Here is an 18637-nt window from a genome sequence, read left to right as displayed (position 1 = left end):
TCCATTCAGTGCTTCTTGAGGCTTTCCTAGGAAGCTGTCAAAAATTTTAGTGTTATCCCCATAGCGAACAAAACCATGCCGGACTCCCCTTAAGGACTCCATTTCTGAACTGGTAATACGTACAAGTTACTAGATGCATGCACCACTTTAGGAAATTGTGTAATTTCAGTTAATGTAAGTATTTCAATAGCTGAAGTATGTGTTTGGTAATTTAATACAGGACTCAAATCTTGTTAATGCAGTTTTTTTAACAATATAAAATTTGTGAGGGATTAATCTTTTAGCTGCTGAAAAGAAATAAAGTCCAACGTTCTCAGTAAATGCTACAACCAATCTCATAGGCAAAAAGTTGTATTTGGTCTGAAAGAATTATTTTATCTCACATTGCTTCTGACTCACGTGCCTAGCAATTTAAATGCTAGTTTGGGGTTATTCAGATGCCCATGTTTCTTCACATATGTAAATAAACCACCTATTTAAAAAAAATCATAGCTTAAATAATACTCTGCCAAGTCTAGTGCATACACCACGTTTTGAAATTGCTTCCTTAAAGACACAAGGAGGAAGAATAGTTTTTTGTGCTAGACATTTCATATAATGAGTGCATACTAAGCTGAATTCGTATAAGCTGCAGCAGGAATTCAGTTTTATGAATTTAGATTGTCCTGGCATTAGTCCAGAGGGAGAGGGTGGAGTCTGCAATGTCTCTGATGTGGCTGCTGTCATTTAAACACATGGGATTCTGAAGCATACAGTAGGAAAGCAGACAGGTTTTTAAAATCATACAAAGAAAAATCATACAAAGAATCAATCACAGTTTCTGATTAAGAACACTTTTTTTCTTCCTTTAAATGTACAAATTACATATCAAAGGAATGAATAGCCTTAGTGTGAAGTTATTACAAGCTCATAGATGCATTTAAAAAAACCTGCTTTTCGCCTGACTGGAGCAAAGGAGCTGAATTACTTAGGTCAAGTTTTCCACTCCAGCAGATTTTACAGATGTAGGCATTGTGGCTTTAACACATGGATTTTTGACAATGTTTGTGATTTCTTGTGAAAACTATTCTCGCATGTGTTGCTTCCCTGAGCCTCAGACCTACCTGAAGTAGACACAATGCTCTGACAGATACCGATTTCAATCATATTTTAAAAGTAATAGGAAGAACCGTTCAGAAAAAGATGCTTGTGCTGTAACTAACAGTTGCTTACAGTGCCTCTAGGCAGAAAGCCCTATCATCTGTCATTAGCAGACAGTTATTTCCAATGATGGTATCAAAGTACTGGTTACGAAAAGGGAGCTCTTCTATAGTATGCTTCCTCTTCTATAGTATGCTTCCTTATACAGCGTTCCCTGCTAGGGAGCCTTGTAACTGAACACTGAAGTCAGTGTTCACCTAATAAAATCAGACTCAAGCAGAGCTCAGGATGAATTGAACAATCTAAAAACTTTAAAAAGCAGCCTCCCAACCTCAGCTCCTGTTCCCCCAAACAGTAGCAGCAGTAGTGTGGGAACTGTCCTGGAAGGATGGAGGTAGGACTAGGGGCTGATCAGCGGATTACAACTGTGACAGTAAAAACACATTAACCCTTCTGTATTTAACAATGGGAGTTTCAGAAGCAAAAGGCTTCTTAAGCAGTAAAATAAGGATGGTAAGAGTAACAGGCATCTGCTCTAAAAAGCTAGCAAAAGCACTAACAGTATCTCACCCCACACAGGCTCCACTGCATGTCCCAAAATCTTGAAAAAGCTGAGATGCTATCAGTGGCTGGTGGAAGTGTGAGTGGAAGCAGAAGGTTTGGAATGGAACGGCACGCAAGAGGTGTGCAGCTGACCCAGGCAAGCCTGGTTTACTTACTCTAAACAGTATCAGGTTGACATTTTCAAAACAGCCCCACCATCTGGGGATGTCAGCTGACACTGGCACCATTGCACCGCTGCTTCACCGTCCTTTGACCTGGTGCCTAAATGCCACCCTTGAGGGATAAAAAAAGACTATTGAGAGAGTGGGCCTTGCTGCAGCACTGCCTTCCAGGGAAGCTATAGAGCTCTCCCACCACAGCACTGTTGCTGGAGAGCAAAGGCCAAGGCAATATCTATCAGCAAGCACTGCTTAAGCTGAGGCTTCAGGTTCGAAAGGCTAGATAGAGCCCGGCACGTCACCTGTATGGTTCTCAGGACAAGCCAAGTAGTTGAACAGCCGTGGAAAATTATTAATCTCCACTAGCATTCCTGCGGGGTTGCTGCTTAAACTGTTGAATTCTTAACTACGCTTTGAGCAAGACGTTCACAAATTTAAAATAAAAAAAAAAGGTACCTGAAAAAGGGGAAAAGCTGCTTATGATGCTGTTCTGATCTGGCTGATGGAGGCAGATATGGGACACACGTAGGGGTTTTTTCCATATTAGTCCCCACCATTTTCACCTCTTACAGCAGCTAATGCTTCCCTGTGCGTTACTGAACAGGCATAGCCAGTCATACCCTGGGGGTACACACAGGGGCAGTTTGGGAATCCAGATAAATGAAAGTACTATGACCATGAAAGACACGCGGAGCATATCTCCTTTTCTTTGGAGCACTATAATAAAAGCTCCAGCTTCTGGGTGGCATTCATGGGAAAGCACTAGGGTTCTCCAGATACCTCTCGTTGTATTGTCTGCAAGACACTTTGTGCAAATTTGGCATGAAGCACCTGTCACCCATCTTAACAGCTGTGCATATAACACACCTAAGAATTTTCATAATAAAAGTCACCCGTACAATTTCTAAAGGACTGATGTCACCACATCTGAAGACAGAAATTCTGACATAACTGTTTGACCCCTCCCAAGTAACAGCACTTATCAAAATTCACACAGCTCAGCCTTGTATTTAAAGCATAAGGCTGCGTGTCTGTCATTAGCGCAGCTACTACGCTTTTGTTCCTAGTCATAATGAATTTATACTTCAGCTGGATTTTTTGGCACTTTGGTGAGAAAGCTCTGGACAGCTAGAACAGACCTGCTCGATCATTTTTTTTTTTCTTCTTTGTATTAATTTTCCACCTGTGAAACCCAAAATCCCGCCACCAAGTGCAGCTGCAATTCCTGCTACTTTGAAGCCTGCGAGGAGACCAATAGGACCCCCCACCACTCCACCAATGACTGCACCTGCCACAGGAAGGGCTGCCAGCTTGTATTTTGCAGCCTGTAAAGGGGAAAAAAAAGCAAGAGTTAGAATACTTGCCTGTGGAGATGTGTGTTTCCCCCTTATTGCTCTCAGCAATGACTTAAAGCTCAGTGATAAACTTTACAAATTAGTATTTAAAAAAAGATGATCTCCTATCCCACACACATGACAGAACATAGTAAAAACAAGTCAAAATTGAGCTGTCTCATGTATGCAGTTGTGAACCAGGTCCCTTTTCCATGGTTCTGGCTGATTATATACACTATTTATTACTTTGTTGCCATCACTAAGTCAATGAGAAACTGAGAAAATGCTCACTGTTCAGTAACATGCCTGAATCAAGGTTTGTGGCTTATTAACAACTATCACTGACATCTACATAGAATGGGACTGAAATTGTATGTTATCATCAACCTGTTTTACACTTATTTCATTCTTGTGACCCAATCGTTGAATGTGCTTGTCTTTGCAGATAAACCAAAGCAGCATCAGAATAGCATTACAAAAATGAAAAAAATTTTTTATTTCCTAGTAGTCTGGATGTGGCAGAAAATTACAAGGAAGATTGATTTTTTTTTTTCCCCTGCTACCTGTGAGTCATTTCTTTCTTATTTCCTTAATTGCTGGCTCCCTCAGCATTAAAGACGGCAGATCAATTGGGTTAATACAGAGGATTGCTGGGAGGCAGAGTACCATTGATTCACCAGCAGGAGCAGATCCCTACCTTTCCCAAGTTTTTGGTTCCCTCTTTAACATTCACAGCAGCACTGTTGACATGGTCTTCAATCCTGTCAATCTTCTCCTGCTGAGACTAGATGCAAAGGAATTACGAGTGAGGTAACCTGCTGGGAAGCAGCAGTGAGCCAATACACACCATTTTAATGCCTGTAATCAGGGCCCCACAGCCACTTTCATCTGCTACACACTGCAGCCGTGCAGCCTTAATGGTGGTTCATTAATAGCATCTGATAAACTGGGCTGAAACTACAAACTTACTTTAAAAAAAATCGTAACTATTAAGTAATAATAGTGTGGGTATTATACAATGTGTTGCTGCAGTTACAGAAAACAACCGAAAATACGGATTTCTACATCTTTTTTCTGAATAGATGAACTCGCATTCCAAAGGGAAAAATAATCCAAACTGGCCTTTTTGTTTCCTATTGAGTTTCAAATTTTAAAAAAATAATTCTATAAAGAGCATTTATAAGATCAGTACCAACTCCAACATACAAAACTGCACTAAGAAATCTAAATAGTAGTGTTTAACTATGACATTATAAAACACAGGCTTAACTTTACAAATAGAGTAGTGACAGTACTGAAAATATACTTGATGTTACTCTGCATTTCACTGTTTGATTTTACAAAAATGTTCCATCCTTTCTCCAAGTGCCGTCAGATTCCCCTGCAGTCTCTCAGAAAACACTGGAGCAGAAGATAAAGGGGTTTGGGGGTTTGTTTGTTCTGATTTTAATCTCAGCAGTTTATGTCACAAAATAATGAGATTTAAGCTGAAAATAAGAGGCATTCTTAACTTTTTTCTCTTTCTAATTCAGAAACTGCTCAATCTGCCAGCTCTGGTACCTTCACTTGTATCCAATCCACACACTTTAGATGCTTGCTGTTATATCTAATGATGGTTGGGTCTGAAATCCAGGAAGTCCTGGGAACAGGAACCCCCTCCTTTTTAGCTAAAGCTGCTAACATTTAGGCTACTGAATAAAAATTTTTGCAGTCCCTCTCCTGTCTAATGAAATCTTAAGTCTTTTTTTCTGTATATGTGAAGCAGCACATATTCAGCAGAAAGGATAAAAGTTAGCTTATCTATCCCAACTAATCCGATAGCAAGGAGATTAAAGAACTCTCCTAGGAGATGAGAACTGTGGCTTTGAATTCCCAGTGGCACAGGAAGAACTAAATATTGGGAACTGAGTGTGGATGATGAAGACCTTTTGGCAGCTTTGTGACAGCAGAGAAAAGGTGTGATAAAAGGTGAAGGAAACCTAAGACTTTTCTAGTACTCCTGAACAGGCAAGAAAAAGTACTTGAGAAACACCCAACCTGTGCGGTGAAGGCCATCGTCACCATTAGGATTAGAAATTGTACATACGAATAGCACCTGTGGAGAAGTCTGCGGTCAATACTGTAGAGCTTCTGGCCAAGGACACTGGCTAGAATATCAGTAGTTGCTCTGGTGACAAGAACTTAGGAGCAATTACCAGCACTAGTGCTGAAACAGAAGACTATTGCCTTCTCAAAAAATTACCTTGACAGAGCCTCAATCAACAGGAGAGCCACAAAGCCACTTGTAGCAATGAGTCACTCATGTAGGGAAAGAAAAGCTGTTAGTTTTCTAACCAGATGGGGCAGCCGAGTAGTTAAAATAATGCTTTTGAACATTTCTCTTCTGTTGACACTTAAAAAACAAAATAAAACCTTTCACCTTACTGCTAGACAACATGACGTAAACATTATATGCATCACCTACTACTTTGGAAAGTATTTAACGTACAGTCTTTGAAACTATAGGTGTATTTACCATGGGTCCCAAGTAGCAAAGACAGCACCTTCACGCAGGCATCTCAGCTCACTGTGGGGAAACTGCTCTGCCTCTGCTGGCACTTTCCTGAAGTTCCTAACAGTGACTAGGATTTTGTAGTCTTTAAATACTGGACTGAAAATTCAGTTAATGCTATTCTGCTATTCTGATTTTTTGGTAAGTGATACCAGCTCAGTCTGAGTTCACACTACGGACAGAAGTACTGCTCATCTTTTTTTCCCCCAACTAGGAGTTACCCGTTCGCCCTCCTTTTGTACAAGACTCTAAGATAGAATGCAGAATTAATACTTACGCTGACTAAGACAGAAAAATCAGTCACCAACTGGCTAAGCTGAATCAAGTCCTACAAGTAAGAAACAAATGTTACTTTGTAATAGTTGCTAAAAACAAAAGCACCAATAGGGCAGTGAAGGCATTGCAACATACCTCTTCTAAATTTTCCCAGGACTCAGCTGCATTTTCTTCCTGAGGTATTTCAGGAAGGCGGGAGTAGATCTGGATTAAACTTTGGGAGCCATCCTTCACTTCCATGTTATATGAAGTTTCTGAATGAGAAATACGATGTTTATAAATAAATGCACTGAATCAGAATGCAGGTGATGTGCAAAGTTTCTCGCTCTTAATCTTTCTCAAGGCTAAATCAGTATTTAATCTAATTCAAGCCAAACAGCAGCCCTGAAAATGCTCATATAGGGAAAAGTCTTACTCACAGCACCAGACAGTTTCTTAAAAGGAAGTTATTGCCAAAGACATGAATTACTTTCTATCAGCGTGCTTTCACAATCAGTTCTGAGAATTATATTAAATTATACTTCTGAATTCAAGGAGTTAGTTAATTTTGTATCAACCGAGCTAAGAAAACTGAGCTTGGGACAAAAACTTTTCATTTACATCCAACACACAAAACCACTGTATTTCCAAAACTGAACAGACAGTTACTCATTTTATGATTGATTATTATGCTACCAGCTTGATTTTCAGCCATTTGGGACTAAAAGAAGCTGCAGGAAAAGGCTTTAGAAGTAGTGAAAACCAAGTAACGTGCTTCCCAGCATTCAGTGCTGGATCCAGCTGGGTAACGGTACTGTGAGGATGGCAAATATTTGCAGCTCTGTGGTGTAATGGAGATATTCTCAAGTACCGTCCTTTCTAAATCACCTGGACTGAATGCAGAAGACATTAGGATGGAAAAAATGGGGAATGATAGACAGCTGGGTGGCATAGGGGAGAGCAGATACATGAACAGACGTACACATACCTCCTCCAGTCAAAGAGCCCAGCCTTGAGCCACTACAGATGTAATGGCCATGTGTGTAATGACAGACAAGTAATTAAGTGGTAATAAAGTAGAACAACACGTTTGGCTTATCACAGCAAGGATTAAAGAACAGCTTGAGAGCATGAAAAGCAGACTGGAGAACGTATGTATATAAACAGTGTGAAGATCATGTTAATTTAGACAACTTTGGTTTCTGATGGAAGACAGCTACTTTAGCATGACACTGATGTTTCCTTTCCTTGAGGGTAGTATCAAGAGAAAGCTTAATATGGGAAAGACTGGTTAGATATGTCCAACAATACTAAAATGTAAATACTGCATTAAAATCTTGAGAAACAATGAATGTGCAAAGGTACTACAATAATATTATATAACTGTTACTACAACAGATACAAACAATGGAAAAATCATTTAAAAATTCAGTAATACTGCATGTTTATTCATGGAAATAAGAAAATAAAAATTATGCATTTTCATAACATTTGTCCATTTCTCAACATTTTTATCCCAGTATCTCAAAACACATGAAGGACTTAATCTTCCTACTCTCACATCAATGGAAGTCAACATCAATGAAGCTGATATTCAGCCATAATTACTAAATAAGCAGAATATCAATGATGGAGTAAGTAAGTTGGGGGTTTATTTCAGGCTTGCTTTTCTTTCTAATTATTTCTACCCCTTTGCCTTTAAGAATCCAGACACAGAAGGCACTTCCCCTTCTGCAATCATCACCTGCTCCAGGACATATTTTGGTTTATAACATCAGATTAACTAATGTTGTATACTCAGTTCTAAAATATTACTTTTCTCTTTTCAACGTAATTAATCATATATTCAAATGTGTGGATTTTTGGAGAAACCAATTCTGCTACATATTCTGACATTTAGCATTGGGTTTGAGTGTTTTATTCCATTTCAATTCTCCAAAACCCTATTTCAAAATCAAGTTTCTTCTGCCAAGAGAAGTGTACTCTTCCCTGATCAGCCACATGCATGCTATAGTTGGCTGAAAGTAAAATACAATTCAAAAGAAAATAAAAAAGCTCACTAAGCAAAATTGCCTCGTCACAAATTACATTCCTTACTCTGGTCTGTCCTTAACAATGTATACTGACCTACTATAGAAACACATATCCTTCAAAGTACGGAAATGATACTGTAGTTTTGCATGACACATTCAAGAGAACTTAAAATTCTTTTTAATTTTTTTAAATTTTTTTAAAAAAAGATTTAAAATGTAGGTTTACAATGTTATTGTTTTCTAATAACTAAAAATTAGTGGGGGAAAAAAACCTCAAGAAAATCCTTTACTCACTTCAAAAAACTAAAGTAAAGAACAAGAAGGGTAAGAGAAGGTGCAGTCACACTTGGGCTGTAAGTTTGAGTAAGAAATTTATATTCACTAGTTCATGTTTTATCAAGTCTTAACCAATTTTAATAGAACTGAGAATAGAAGTGGCTCCAGCGGTTCCCTTACAGCATCTCCACAGAAATGCAGTAATACAAAACACCTCTGCAGATTTCATAGAGCAGCTTCACACCTCATTACACTCAAGATAAAAATCTAATGCTCTGGAAGATTCAATATGTTGCTTCTAAAAGATTTTAGTAATTTTAAGAGTGGAGTCTCACCTTTTGTTAATATTTGTTTAAAATGCAATTAAATTCCATTTCTATTGGACCTCAGCTGAGGATGGTGAAGGGGGGAAGGGACTACATCGTATCACTGATGCCTTCTAAATGGGCCATTTGAATTTGTAAACTCCTTCCTTCTCTACCAGATGGGAAGCAACAAGCTACAAAGAACGGGCATGCTGAAGCTCCTTTGATTAAGATCAGCAGCCAAGATTTGCTTTCAGAACTGTAGCCTCTAAGCACAAAAGAACAGGCAATATATTGCATCTGTGTTAGCAATTCAAGACAGCTGCTTTCACAGGCAGGCAAACTTGAAAAAAAAAATATCTGTTTAATTGTATTTAGTTGTCTGCCTGTCTGTATGTTTCACTTTAAATGGGGTGAATTACTTCCGAATTCTTGAGCAGACTTGCAGGAACGTGTCATTCCAGTAATATCTTTCTGTTCTTCTCATCCCGATCTTTCTGATCAATTGCTTGTCTTTCTGAAGTGCTGTTATGCTCAATGTCCTCCATACTTTCAAGGTATTTCAGATTTAAAAAGCAGTCCTGTTCTTTGAAATTAAACTCTAGTTCCCATTTACGACCTATGTAACTGTTAGAAAAGCAATAAGCCAGGACAAGGCCTTTCCAATGAAATGCCAGAATGCATTGAGGACAACTGCAGAAAGTTACCAAAAGAAGAGATATTTTAAATTTAGTTTTAATCGTAACAGAGAAGATCTCTCAAAGAGCCTGAAAGAAATGGCCACTATGCATGAAGGGGATCAGTGAATAACAGAGCTCACTATTGTAAAACTCAGAGTAGAAGATGGAAGGCAATGAGCTCCCCCAAAAGAGGTATCAACAAATGCAACAAACTGATTAACTATGGGGAAGAAGTTCCTAAAGGATAAAGGATTGCAGAAGAGCTGGCAGACACTAATAAAACAGGCTATGCTGAAGATGACAGCAAATTGTCCTGATGCAGAGGAAAACATTTATGGCTTCAGCAAAAGCTCTTCAATGCCCTGGATACCAAGAATTTGACACACAATTAAGATGAGTACGAGGAATAATAGAAGCATGGGAAGTCAGTATCAGAAAGACTGGGACGTGTAAATTGCAACTACTAAGGGGTATAAATGGTACCAAGAAAGTGTCTGTGAATGCTTTTGAAGTTAGAGGAAGACAAAGGAAGGATAAGTGCATTGCTAGGTAAAGAAAGAAAAGACAGATGACTAGGAGAAAGATTAAGTCAGTCTTTATGCAAATGGGTAGCTGTAATTAGGTACTTCATGCAATTAATTTAGACAAGAAAGAAAAAAAGGGACAGGGTGAAACAGGTTAAAAATATTTTGATGAGCTAGATCTACTCAAGTCCTGAGGGTCCAATGAAATCCATTCTAGGGCATTAAAAAACAGTTCAAGCATTTTTCTGAGAACTTGAATAAGGGGGTCCCAGAGGACTGCAAGAGAATAGAATCCGTTATCGTCCTTTTTTGGAGGGGAAGGAGAACGCAGCAAATACCCAGATTTTGAAACCCACAAAGATATAAGGACAAACTACTGACCAATCAACTAAGATGCTGAAGGTGTTGAAAAAATCCAGATTCATATGCCAGAAGCTAACTCAGTCTATTTTATTGGCCTGGTAAGAAGAAAAATTTTTTTTATGATGAGGGTGATGAGACACTTGAACAGGCTGCCCAGAGGAGCTGTGGATGCCCCATCCCCGGCTGTATTCAAGGCCAGGCTGGATGGGGCTTTGAGCAAGCTGGTCTGGTGGAAGGTGCCCCTGCCCACTTCAGGAGGGCTGGACTACATGGTATTTACAAGTCCCTTCCAACCCAAACTGTTCTGTGATTCTGTATTTGGTGTATACTGATGTTCATAAGGCTTTCTGATACTACTGCACATGACATTCCTGAAAGCCAGCCCAGTCTTCAACTCTACTTTTCTTTTCTCCCTATTTGACCATTAGACTCGCTAGCTTATTAATCACACTTGAAAGACTTCTTGTAGTTCTTTATGTAGCAATAAGAAGGGTAATGAAATCAAATTTGATAGCAGATTCTTCTACAATGCTGCTGACTGAGGACACTTCTAATGTTAAGATACATGGAATTTTCAAACAATTTTAAACAATATGTATTGTTTAAATTAAGGCTCTGATTTTAAGAGTCTTAAAAACAAGCTCTGGGCAGCCTCTTCAAGTGCTGCTACTGCAGCAATCAATCTAATTACTGTTACGTGGAAGGATTTAATCCTGATGTAACCAACTTTCTCACAGATCATTAGCAGCAAACATGAGCTGGTACTAGGGCATAATAAGGGCTTCCCCTGAAGACGGAATGGTAGAACAAAGAATGAAGGACACTTTGTACAGAAAGGAGGGAAGAACAGCAAACATTTCTGGCTTGTAGCGCATTACAGTTCAAAATCTTTTATTTAAATGGATTTATACTGTTTCCTGCTTTCTTGTCAGTTATCAAGTTAAAATGCTAGCGGAAGAGATGTTCTCCTTTATATAGAAACTTGCTCCTCTTTTCCATGTATTTCAGCAGTGGCATAATATATCACCTGTCATAAAAATTGTTTTCTTCTTGATGTTGCAAGCACTAATTCAATGAAAATGGCCTAAATGATTACTTGCACACGTTCAAGTGCTTGGGGCCGGGGGGGTGGGGTGGGGAAGAAGTCAAGCTATCGTGAAACATGAATGTAAGTATTCTGCTTCCTATGAACAGTCTCCTATTTCAAGATCCAAGGCTACGGGATCCTTCTCATGGAAGGCCACAGCTATTTAATTTGTTAAGACATTTAATTAGGGAATTCTCCACTTATTAAAACTCAGTCATAAGTCATGAGAAAAGTGTGGTGTAGGGAAGAAATCCACTTCTTGATTAATAATTATTAATCAACTGAAATCTCATTTGTTTACTTCATTTATAGCTGGTCAGAGAAACTGCAAACTGGATACAATGATATAGATATGATAGATACAGAAATTAAATTCTACTACCTCCTCCTACAGTTGCAGATCTGGTTAAAGAGGCATCCTCCTGTCCTTCAAGTTGCCTTTTAAGTTCTTCTGCAGATTCAGAATGGAGCTGCAGGAAATCTTTTATGGCAAATGAAGCTTCGTCTTTCACAGGTTTTATCATTCTCTGCAGAACTGGGATGTCTTCTTGTCGGACTCGCAAACACAGTTTTTCCATCTCTCTCATATTGGCACGAAGTTGCTGTAACATTAAGAGTTACTTTGTAGCTCACTATGTAAGAGCACCAGGACCTTCAGTGGTTGGGAAGCAACTATCATCTTGATTATCTTTAAATAATCATAAAAAGTGCCATTTCTAAGCTTTAATAAACTAAGACCAAAAAAAAGCCTCAGAAGTCCCAGGCTTCAAGCAATCCCCATGTTCCAGGTCACTTCTCCTCTCCACCCATTTTGTTTTCCATACTCTATTGTTTGACTGCAGCTGGGTCACCTGTCAAAGATGCCCCTGATCACTGTAAAAGCCCGTGCCTCCAGTAACACAGCCAACCCTCCCCTGAACCCATCCTGGGACTCCCAGACCCTGTGATTTTGTGACCCAGTGCTATTCCCTGGTCTTTTTACAGTGCTTTTGCAGAAGAGTCAGCGTATAAATCATAAAGCACTCTGCAGAGAAGGGGCTTATCCTTACTTAAGGTAGCTCAACCTAAAGATGATCCCTTCTGAGTAAATGACCTACCTCCACCTCTTCCTAAGGCAGGGGACAGTCCTGTAGCCAACAATGATACTGAGCAAGACAGCAATTAGTCACCTCAACCAGAGCTCAACACTGTCCATAGAGGAAGGCATCTGCACGTCCAAGCACTTCTTACTTGGAGGTGCCACTACATCATAACCAGCTCACTTAAGTCCATTGTATTTTTAGTATTTGCTTGTGCTTGTGAGTTCACTCGGTTTTCCATCTATTAAAAAAAAAATGGGGGCGGCAGCTCCCAACACAGCAGTCCCTAAACAGTGCAATGAAGCATCACTGGGACATACTGAATCTTTCTGGACACGGCCTGCTTTCCATAAGGGAAACTAAGCTAGCTGCCGCGGGATAATAAGAACCAAAGATCAAGGAAGAGATGGTACCTGTTATCTTCTCTGGCAAACTAATTTATCCACAGTATCAGCCAACCACAAAAGAAGGGAGAAATATCTTTGAAGCCATCCCCATAAATATTTTTATTTATTTTTATTGCTGTCAGTTTTATACTTTATCCACTTCTCCAACAAAGAAGTCAGTCTGTTTTATTTTGGGTTTCAATTAAAAGTATTTAACTAATTAATTCACTATGTAATTATTTAAGTTATTTCAGTGTCTGTGATCAATTTAGGCCTTCGCCAAAATATTTACACAAGTCGCAACAAGTTAAAATAATATCCAAATAAAGTGATTGCTTCTCAAAATTTGCTTTTTTAAATAATAAATAACTGCTGTGACTATAGCACTTCAGGATATTATTATTCACAACCCCCAACTAGCCCAACACTATTATTTGCATTTTGTAAAGAAAACTTCAGGGACAAAGGAGAAGACCACTTTTTTTTGCAATATTTATCTTCTTTTTTCAGAAGGACGAATGTATTAGTTTGATTGGAATATCAAATATAATAAAAGAGAGAAATATTTCTTTTAGTTACAAGAGTTTTGAGAAGATATAAACTATTCACAACCAGCAAGAAGAGTCTGTGCGTGGGCATGTCCTGTGAGATAAATTTCTGTCTACAGCTAAAATAGAGGGGGGTTTTATTGCCTAGGCTTTTAAAATCTAAAAATGCACACCACCTTTTCTACAGATTAAAAGAAGAAATTTATAGTTTAAATTACGCCCCTTCTTAAAAACAAGAGGTTTTATCTAACTATATAAAAAAGTAATAAAAATAATATTCATTGCATTACATTATAAGGTGATGTAATAAATCATATTTTTTATTGCACTGTTTACCAACTGTTTTGAAATTTCTTCTCACAGCAGAACAAAAGAATGGATTAACACCAGTGAGTGGTTAGAAAAAGAAAGGTTTTCTTCAGTAATGCAAACCAGGTGCAGGTAATGCTTTCGAAAGGCAATATTGCTTACCTGGAAAAGCAGGAACTAAATGGAACTTTTTTTCTTTACATACACTAGTAGAATTAATTTACCATGTATAAAGAAATAGTAGAAATATAATTAGAGAAGGAGGAAATTGATTCAACAACAAATGAAAGTAACACTGCCCAAGCCGTATTAGGCAACCAAAGAAAGAACTACTGATTCATAAAAATCATTTGTCAAATTATTAAGAGGATATTCTACTGTATGCTTAAATTAGAAGTATTACTAGCCAAGTTAAGCTGCATTATATAAAACTAATCCCAGGTAAAAATACTGATTAACGATAAAAAAATCAGATACAAAAAGTAAGTTTGTAAGATGTTGAACTGAAACACCGTGCCTTATTTTCCTCATACATTTGTCATCTTAATCTACCTTGCTCTTCCTGTTATCTTCCTTCCATGGCCTGTCTGTAACCGCTGAAAATGGGAGAATGTCATCACTGTCATAGTCCACCACATGCCAAAATTCTCGGTTTACAAAACCTTGGAATTTCATTTAAAAGACAAAATGGGACTATCTACACACAACATTTAATTATCTATTTCATAATAAATATATGCAGGGGACCAAGTGAAGTTGATCCTGCTTTTTGTTTCAGGAAACAAAATTATTATTATCCTGTCTTTGGCCATAATGGAGACAAAAAATGACAAGTCAAACAAAACCATGTTGTGAAACAGCGATGATCGTGAGTTTGGGATAAGCTAATAATACTTCCAAAGCAGTTTCTTTAAAATAAAGAACAACAGAAAAATTCTCAGTTGAAACAGAGTTAAAATATAGCTCTGCTAGCGATTTGTACCACTACAGCTGGGGCAAATTATGAGTATGGCCAACACACAAGTATAATGAAGACGGTTACTCTGCAGAGTTGGTCACTCAACCATTCACCTTGCTGCTGCAGTTTTCAAAAATTCTGAACAGAAGCTTCAAGAGATACGAACTACTCACCCTAAGGAATGACTAAATCAGATCCTCACCTTCACTGTTCATTATTACCTCGCTGATCAAAGAAAAGTATTTGTGAGAAAGAAGATGGAGGGATCAGATTATGATATTCGCCTATTCAGTGAAATTTAATTTTAGTAACTCTTCCTTTGTGGTTTTGGAGAGAGGACTCTTGTTCCATTCACTGTCAATTAAACAGAAGCTAAATGGATCCAGCCTAGCAAGAAAGCTGAGCCCTGCTGAGAGGAGACACATCTTAGCAGCTCACCAGGGTGTAACATGATAAATGTTATGGATATGCAAATGGCTGTGACTTCTTTTCACAAGCATTTAATGGGACAGAGTTTAATTTCTGGGCAGAGCATAAAAGTGTATCACTCTCTTCCCAACTGTTTCCACTTTTAAAACCAAGCTTAGCAAGGGGGGCAATACAAAATTCTATTTTCATTTATGGGAACTCCTGAGTTTTGGACTCACCAAATTCAGCCCAAAAGACACAGAATTTTTATTTATAATATTTGCAGTTTTGGTCTATTAACTTCCAAAGCCAAATAAGACTGTTTCATACGGCTTTCTCACAAAAACTAGGAAAACAAAGCTAGCAAACCCCACAGGAAGTCATACCTCCAAAGCATGATCTGTTGTCCCTGTTTTATTTCTGACAGTTGTTTATCTAATCTGGTCTTAAAAGGACTTCTTTATGAAAAACTACAACCTCCTTGATACTGTGCTGCAAGAATTCATTACCCTAATTGCTGCAGCATTTTCCTCATCTCTAACAGAAAACTCTTGCCTCAGTTTAAACCAGATATTTCTTACCCTCTCTGTTCAAAAGAGAGAAAGACAAGCCCTGTCCTCTTTGCAACCATCCTTTCCATGTTGCAAACAGCATGCCACTGCCAGGTGTTCTTTGGGCAAAATCACAGATTTGTCAGTCTTTCCAAATAAGTCTCATTTTCTCGACTTCTGACCCTTTTCATTGCTCTCCCTGAATACTCCCTAATCAGTCCATAGCTTCCTTACATGTGTGGTGCCCAAACTGGACAAACTGTTCTACCTGGGATCCTACTACTGCTGACCAAAGAGATTGCATGAGAGACCACACTGACTACTCTCCTGTTTTTACATCCCACTACGTTATTTGACATTTTTTTATCACTACAACAGAGCTGGTTCACTTTTAGTCTGTGTCCCTCAAGTCCTCTTCTGCAAAAGTGCTGCCCCAACACAGCTTCCCATGCTGGATCTATACAGCTGACTATTGTTCTTGTCCTCACCCAAAAACATACTGATTTTTCAAGTCTTTTCTCAACATCATTATGACTTCTAATTCTGCTCTCTCCACCAGAACCCCTTAAGTCTCTCTCAGCTTTATGCTGTTTGCAAATTTTACTGTATAATGAACATTACATATTACTATATAATGAATCAGTATGTTACATAGCTATTATACAGTGCCTTCATCCCTAGGTCTCAAAGGACTTCACCGGAGTAATGTTCACTGATGTTGAGCAGATGCAGAACTGAGGTAGGGACACAATGTCTGAGCCCAATTTTCTAAAGTGTCCACAAATTTGGAGGTACATCTGGAAGATCCACCAGGATGGTGGATTCACTATATTATGTGAATAAACATAATGGATTTTCATCAGAAAAGTAAATGATAAGTGGCATGGTTTTCACAAGCACTGTGAAAAACCTGCTGAATCCATCAACACATCCAAAATGGAAAGAAACAGAGAAGTCATACATAATGAAGTTGCACTGCTTTTCCATTCTTTTCAAAATCCTTACAAACACATTCAGTAAAAAATAAAGAATAAATTATAAATTTCTATCAGAAAGTAACATAGAAAAGGAGACAAATGAGCCAAAGGAGGGATTAATTTAAATATTTTTTTAATCACTGTTGCCGGACATTACTGTACACATCTGTCCATTAAGCTTACCTTATTACTCAGCACTGTTTTAAATAATGAAGAGAAGGAATTATTGTAAGTATTCTTTTTTTTATCTTTAAAATCACAAAATATCTTCCCATATTCTGTTCTTCCTAAGTGGTTTATGAATGTTACCTCCTCTACAGATGTCTGGACATATGCAAAAAAAATGGTAAGACTCCCTGAGGAATTCAGAAGCCTTAACAGCAATTTTCAGCAAACCAGTAAACCTTACACAAAAGAGTAAAAATTCTTCATTTTTTTCCAGTATTGGTTTTTCAAAGCAGTAGTTTTTCTTCACTAATAGTGACAGCTGAATTTTCAAAGTAATGTAACTTGATGAAAAATAGATGTTGTGTTTCCACAGGGTAACTGTAGGCTGCCTTAAAATACCACCACTTCACACTCCAATACTTAACGCCCGTGAACATCACTATCAATGTTATACCAGCAACACCTGTCTCTTGTGTGCAACCAGCTTCATTACAATTGAGAAAAAGTAACAGATGACAACAAAGAAATAATGGAATCCCTACTCAGCTGCAGGCAAATGCATATAGCAACCTGCAGTAGCATGCCATGGCAGAGAGCTTGGGCTGCGCTGCCACAGCATGCCGTTAAGAACACGTAACACCACAAGGAAAAGAGGTAGTAACAAAGAGCATAAAGGAACCTCAGTGCTTCAGTGCTGACCCAGTGTGAGGTCCTTGGGCACCAGGATAAACACTGCGTCTGCGTGGCTCCACCCTGTACAAATGTCAAAGGGCTGAGATGGGACCAAAACCCTTGAAAAGGCAGCAGGGACCTGAGCTGTGAGATTATTTGCATGTAACATTCAACATCTCTACCAGTTATGGAAATATCTGAAGTTCTATCTAAGGACCCCAGCAACAGCTACCTGAAAATTTGCAGTGTAAGTATCTGCTTCAGCCATGTGTCCCTGGCAAAACCGATGTTCCCGGAGTGCTCAGAAATTCCAGCACTTCACTTACTCCATCCCCATCAGCCTATATACTGCTCCTAACACTACCAGGTAACTGAATCACGGCCGCCATGCCATTATCACACTCCATCTCCGCCACCGTTGTTCTCTTTTTCTTCTTCTAATACTATCATTACATGTAGCGTCGTATACATTTTCCAGTAGTTTACACTTCAAACTCTTTATGCTGAAATAGTACATGGATGGCACAGGTTCTCTTCTGTGCAACATATCAGTCCCTTTTTCTCTTTACCTTCTGGCACCCATGCATTAAACACTGTCAACTCTCCCTCCATTCTGCATGTTGTCATTTTAAATTACAAAGTAAATACTGCCTCCAAACCCACCACCTTAACATAAACAGGACCTCTAAGAAAGTATTGCAGTAGCTTAGCTATGCAAATGTAAAGTTGCCTTCACTTATCTTCTCTGGACTTTGTTGAAAGTAATGTAATAAAGGATATATGTTACAAATTTCTTGGCACAGGTAAAAGAAACTCTGAGTTTAAGGATATATTTACCATACAGATGGCCACAGGCTGTAATAGTGAGCTGATTTTATATGACCCTTCACTGATACCATAATCTCCAGCAGCAATAAACTCTACCCTGCTTCTCATGCTCTCCCAGTATATTTGCATAGCATTCCAGAAAGATACTTGATTTCAAGACTGCATAATTTTAAAGGTGGTACAGAAGACATGAGCCATACAAGTAAGCTTTGAAGACTTATGCAAAAGAGAGCTGACTGAAAACAATCTTTTACTTGTAAACCATTTTCAGTTGAAATGGAAATCATAAAAGTGAAAAAGGAAAAAAAAAATTAACATTTTTCAAGTAGCTTTCCAGGTTACAGCAACACAGTGGAGAGACTACATCTGCCTAGGTATGTTTTGCAGAACAGTCTCCTTTTGTGGGCTGAATATAGACTAAAAACAGATCATTCAACCACAGTATTTTTCCTTTTTTTTCTTCAACACCTCTAGTAACTGCAG

At 38.4% G+C, this 18637-nt stretch overlaps 1 protein-coding gene across 5 annotated transcripts in view; it reads right to left on the bottom strand.

Annotated features, from left to right (window-relative positions):
• Positions 1 to 228: 228 nt before the first annotated feature.
• Positions 229 to 18637, bottom strand: part of STX17 (syntaxin 17) — a 37767-nt gene continuing 19358 nt past the window's right edge. For all 5 annotated transcript variants that reach the window (XM_037382275.1, XM_037382272.1, XM_037382273.1 and 2 more), the window contains 5 exons: positions 11653 to 11872; positions 6159 to 6277; positions 6025 to 6075; positions 3894 to 3980; positions 229 to 3187 (listed from right to left, as the gene is read on the bottom strand). In XM_037382275.1, coding sequence (XP_037238172.1) covers positions 2948 to 3187; positions 3894 to 3980; positions 6025 to 6075; positions 6159 to 6277; positions 11653 to 11872 — 717 coding nt within the window. In that variant the 3' untranslated portion in view covers positions 229 to 2947. The remainder of the gene's footprint in view (positions 3188 to 3893; positions 3981 to 6024; positions 6076 to 6158; positions 6278 to 11652; positions 11873 to 18637) is intronic.

Source organism: Falco rusticolus, chromosome 3 (genome assembly GCF_015220075.1).
Source record: "Falco rusticolus isolate bFalRus1 chromosome 3, bFalRus1.pri, whole genome shotgun sequence".
Lineage (NCBI taxonomy): Eukaryota > Metazoa > Chordata > Aves > Falconiformes > Falconidae > Falco > Falco rusticolus.
This window is presented reverse-complemented; position numbering and strand designations above follow the sequence as displayed.